At 39.0% G+C, this 4,591-nt stretch overlaps 2 protein-coding genes across 2 annotated transcripts; both read left to right on the top strand.

Annotated features, from left to right (window-relative positions):
• Window positions 1-210: 210 nt before the first annotated feature.
• crygmxl2 (crystallin, gamma MX, like 2) lies at window positions 211-1,658 on the top strand. Its single transcript, XM_059532498.1, has 3 exons — window positions 211-336; window positions 629-871; window positions 1,334-1,658. Exons 1-3 carry the CDS (start codon window positions 253-255, stop codon window positions 1,610-1,612), a joined length of 606 nt encoding a protein of 201 aa, XP_059388481.1. The 5' UTR covers window positions 211-252; the 3' UTR covers window positions 1,613-1,658.
• A 498-nt stretch (window positions 1,659-2,156) lies between these two features.
• On the top strand, window positions 2,157-4,239 carry LOC132122349 (gamma-crystallin S-1-like). The gene is made up of 3 exons (XM_059532499.1): window positions 2,157-2,313; window positions 3,117-3,359; window positions 3,706-4,239. The coding sequence occupies exons 1-3, from the start codon at window positions 2,275-2,277 to the stop codon at window positions 3,979-3,981; spliced, it is 558 nt and encodes a 185-aa protein (XP_059388482.1). The 5' UTR covers window positions 2,157-2,274; the 3' UTR covers window positions 3,982-4,239.
• The last annotated feature ends 352 nt before the right edge of the window (window positions 4,240-4,591 follow it).

Below are 4,591 nucleotides of genomic sequence, written 5' to 3'. Positions count from 1 at the left end.
AATGCCTCCTGATCCTTTTGTGGCCAGTTATGAAAAGAGCACATCACCAGGTCATGGGTGAACAAGGCTTGGTGTGCTGGTGAGGCTCATGAGGTGAGGGGAATTTGTATAGGTAAACTCTAGCATTCGGGAATAATGGGAATGTGGCTTTAGTTGTCTTTAGAGAAATGAATAATGGAAAGGTATGTGACGTTTACAAAGGTAAACTCTAGTTTCGGTGACGTGCCTCTGGCAGTAGTGTGTATACGTCTGATGAAGAGTATAAAAGGTCCATCAGGACCTCGATGGCAGTACGGCAGAACGGCGTGGACATCCTGCTCTGCAGCCATGGGAAAGGTAGGCGCTGTCAGTTGTAGCTTGATTCTTAATGTTTAGAATTGGTATTTTCACAAGACATCATTTGCTACATTAGGGACATGAACTTGGAACAACCAGAAGACTATATAGTCTGAAATGAAGTTCACAATTCAAACTAGATAGACTAATAGTAGACCATCCATGGATGTTTTGCCATTATATGTTACTTTCACATAAGACTGGACAAAATAAGATATTCATTCACCACTTAGATTAGACGTAGATTATTTCCTCTGTTCCTTGCTAACATACTCTTTCCTTCTGTCCTCAGATCATCTTCTATGAAGGCTCCAACTTCCAGGGGCGCTCTTATGAGTGCTCTGCTGACTGCACTGACACCTTTAGATACTTTAACTGCTGCAACTCCATACGGGTCATGGGGGGTCACTGGGTGGGCTACGAGAAGCCCTATTATATGGGGTATCAGTACGTCCTGGGCCGTGGGGAGTATCCTAACTTTCACCACTGGATGGGCTTCAACAGTTGTATCAGATCTTGTCAGATGTTCTCCCCAGTAAGTCAATCAAACTGATGGGTTTTATTTCACGCAGTTAGACACCTTTAAAAAAAGCAACGTCAATCAACAGGCCCTTTGAAGTAATTCATATATGCAGGGAAAAACAGGTTCACAGGTCCACCAGGAGATTTAGTTATTTGAAATGGAGCAAGATGCACTCCGATGACTGCGCAGCTCATCATAATTCCATTCATCTCTGTTTTTGGCAGTGGAAGAATCATGACACTGTCACTAGAGTTTGTTCGACAAAAATGACTAAACGTCTACTTGAAAATCTTTGAAAGTTGCACGTTTACAGCAGGAAGTCATGTTCAAAGGCTCAGTCTCAACAGCGACATCAAGAATGTTCAAGGTTTTCTCCCAAACGTTCTGACAACTGGTCTCTCAAATGTCTCTGCGTTGCCCTGATTATTGATTCCTCTAAAGCCCTAACTGCTGTTTTTTCTCCCCACACAACAGTACAGAGGTGCCTACCGCATGAGAATCTACAACAGACCTGAAATGTACGGACACATGATGGAGTTCACAGATGACTGCCCCAATGTCCAGGACCGTTTTGGCTACCACGGCATCTACTCCTGTAACTGTATGGAGGGCTACTGGATCTTTTACGAGCACCCCAATTACAGAGGCCGTCAGTATTTCCTGCGGCCCGGAGAGTACAGAGCCTGCAGCGAATGGGGTTGCATGAATCCCATGATTGGCTCCTTTAGGAGAATGAGGAGCAGTTTAATGTAAACGGTGTCTTTTTTATGACCATTAAAGACGTTAAAACTGATTAAAATGGTTCTTCTATGCTATCTTTTCTTCATGACACTTTGAATTATTTGGTAGTGTAGGAAACAGAAAATTTCTTCAGCTTGCCAGTTGTTTTTCGAATAAGGATCCATTGATGCATTGCCCAGTACACATCAAAAGGAAGACATGTCAGTTTCACGCCAAACTCAACTTTATAAATCTGATGTGGCTGAAGAATTCATTTTAGTCACATTACAAACCATAAAACAAGCTGATAAAAAAAGAACTGTACTTATGTGGGAGGACAATTTTAATGAAATCACTTCATATCCCAGTTTCATATTAGCATTTTAACTTCATTTATATGTCCCTGCCAGTTCATGGCTTTTACATGTAAAGCCCTGAAGCAACTAAAAGCAGAGTTTGCAAATTTTTTTGTCAAGCACTGAAAACTGCAGTTGGAGAGTGAGAGAGAGAGAGAGAGAGAGAGAGAGAGAGAGAGAGAGAGAGAAACTTGCAAAGACACAAAAGGGGGCACACACTGGCTGATCTACAGTTGCATCTACTCTATAGAACACATTGTGCTGACCAGACAGAGTTTTGTGAGTCACACACAAAGCCCTGATCCATGCCGGGTCTATAAAGAGGTCCTGACCTCAGAAATGGTTTTGTCTGCTCGGAGAACAGTCACAATGGCCAAGGTAAGTGACTAAATTGTGTTTGTAAATGATATAGATTGTGGTTTTAGGATATATATGCTTTTAACTCTTAAAAATTAATATGAAAAAAGTATATATATATATATATATATATATATATATATATATATATATATATATATATAACAGCTGTTATTTTTTTAATGGAGAAGGAAAATAATACATTTTGAATGGTTTATAAATATTTTCTTTGAATTATATGGTAATCTGAGTTTCGTGTTATATATGCTTTCACTAAGGGTACACTCTCAGAAAGAAAAAAAAAGATACTCAACCAGGGCGATACCCTTTCAAAATATACTAATATGAACACTTTAGATATGTATTTTTAAAGTAATAATATGTTCCCAACCCTTAATTGTACAAAAAAAGTGTTCTTGACTGTATCCATCCTATTCTGTTATTAAAAGCCATGGTTCCAAGCATCTTAAGATGATCAATTGCTTTAAATTGTAGAAAATATTCATTCCAACAATGAAGTGAGAAGAGAAAGAGAGAAACTGCTTTTAGCCTAAGGTAGCTCTGTTGAGTTTAGTTAATATGTTTAAGATTAAATCTGTATAGTGTAGACTTTAGTGTCATACAAAAGACAAATAATAATAATAATAATAAATAATAAATACAATAAAATATTCACTTTTTAAAATAGTTATATAAAAAAAATAATTATTCAGGTTTTCTGAATATAACTTACAAAAAATCTGACGCAGTAAGAAGAATGGTAACTTCAGACTTAAAGTGTACCTGTAATCATGTATTTTTCTTTCTCTACATCCATCCAACAGATTACTTTCTTTGAAGACAAAAAGTTCCAGGGCCGTCACTATGAGTGCACTGGAGACTTTACTGACATGCATGCCCACTTTTCTCGCTGCAACTCCATCCGAGTAGAAAGTGGAAGCTGGGTGGCCTATGAGAAGCCCAACTATGCTGGATACCAGTACATGCTGTCCAAGGGTGAATACCCTGATTTCCAGCACTGGGCTGGATTTAACGACTGCATTCGCTCCTGCCGCATGGTTCCTCCTGTGAGTCTTTACTCTACAGTCAGTCAGTAGAAGTAGAAAACAGAATTATGATGGCTAGGTTATGAGAATCTAGCTCATTGAAAATTATGCCTGTTCTTTGAATATTGTTTGTCTTTTTTTTCTGTTGTCTTTAAAGTTTGGGATGTTTACTTTGTTTATATGATATGAGAACATACAGATATCTCAAACACTCACTTCATCTGCCATTGTTCAGCTGAATAGAGAGTCCCACCCCAAACTCACACTATTGGCTCATCCAGTGTTGCCATGTCAGGCAACAATGCCTTATATTTTTGGAGAGACTTTTCTTTTTAAATATATATAACACCAATTACTTCTTCCCCAGTACACTGGAAACTACAGGATGAAGATCTTCGAGCGCTCCGATTTTGGTGGTCAGGAAATGGAGCTGAATGAAGATTGCCCTGATCTACGAAATCGATTCCGCAATGGGGACATCTCGTCAGTCAATGTCATGGAAGGCTACTGGATCCTCCATGAGCACCCCAACTACACTGGCCGCCAGTTTTTCCTGCGCCCTGGCGAATACAGGAGGTACATCGAGTGGGGAAGTCCAAGCCCTACCGTGGGCTCCCTGCGACGTGTGACTGACCTCAAATGAAGATCCAAATCACTCAGCCACCTCTCCCAATGTGTCAACGGCAATGTCTGTCCATGCAGCGACTACATCTGACCTTCGGGCCTGTGGATCTGTCATGCTGAATGTATTTGTGATGGTGGCTTTATTCTGGCATTTAGCCTAATTTAATTAAGGCTATCAGTCTCTTTTAGCACTGTTGACTGAGCAAACTGTATTTTATCAGCAACATTCCCTTCCCAACTACAACTGGAAATAAAGGAAAATTTGATTAAACTCAAACATATTGCCTTTTGTACATTATACAACTAAAGGGTATCTGCAAGTTTTATGGAGAATTTAGTCTTTAAACTAAAATAAGTAACCACTTTTAAGGTAACTTCTGATTATGCATTTCATGCAACATCTAATGCCATGATTTTACGAATTTATTTGTTGTAAAAAGGGCAAACTACGACTTTTAAAGACCATTTTAAACCCCACAGAAATCTTGAATGAAACATGTCAAAATGTTGTTGCATGAAAGATGTGTCCATCGGCTTGATAACACATGACGTCATCTCATGCCTGAGAGACAAAAGAAAATTATTAAGGAAACCGCTTGTTCTTTGAATTTAGTTATTAAAGAACAAAA

The sequence above is a fragment of the Carassius carassius genome, chromosome 40 (genome assembly GCF_963082965.1).
Source record: "Carassius carassius chromosome 40, fCarCar2.1, whole genome shotgun sequence".
Lineage (NCBI taxonomy): Eukaryota > Metazoa > Chordata > Actinopteri > Cypriniformes > Cyprinidae > Carassius > Carassius carassius.
Note: the sequence above shows the minus strand (reverse complement) of the source record. Positions and strands in the feature narration are given on the sequence as shown.

Excerpts from the sequence above, each read along its gene's own strand:
- crygmxl2 (XM_059532498.1), top strand. The coding sequence starts at position 253 with ATGAAGAGTATAAAAGGTCCATCAGGACCTCGATGGCAGTACGGCAGA. Across the intron at positions 337-628 it reads GCTCTGCAGCCATGGGAAAG|ATCATCTTCTATGAAGGCTC; the intron begins GTAGGCGCTGTC and ends TTCTGTCCTCAG. Across the intron at positions 872-1,333 it reads CTTGTCAGATGTTCTCCCCA|TACAGAGGTGCCTACCGCAT; the intron begins GTAAGTCAATCA and ends CCCACACAACAG.
- LOC132122349 (XM_059532499.1), top strand. The coding sequence starts at position 2,275 with ATGGTTTTGTCTGCTCGGAGAACAGTCACAATGGCCAAG. Across the intron at positions 2,314-3,116 it reads GAACAGTCACAATGGCCAAG|ATTACTTTCTTTGAAGACAA; the intron begins GTAAGTGACTAA and ends TCCATCCAACAG. Across the intron at positions 3,360-3,705 it reads CCTGCCGCATGGTTCCTCCT|TACACTGGAAACTACAGGAT; the intron begins GTGAGTCTTTAC and ends CTTCTTCCCCAG.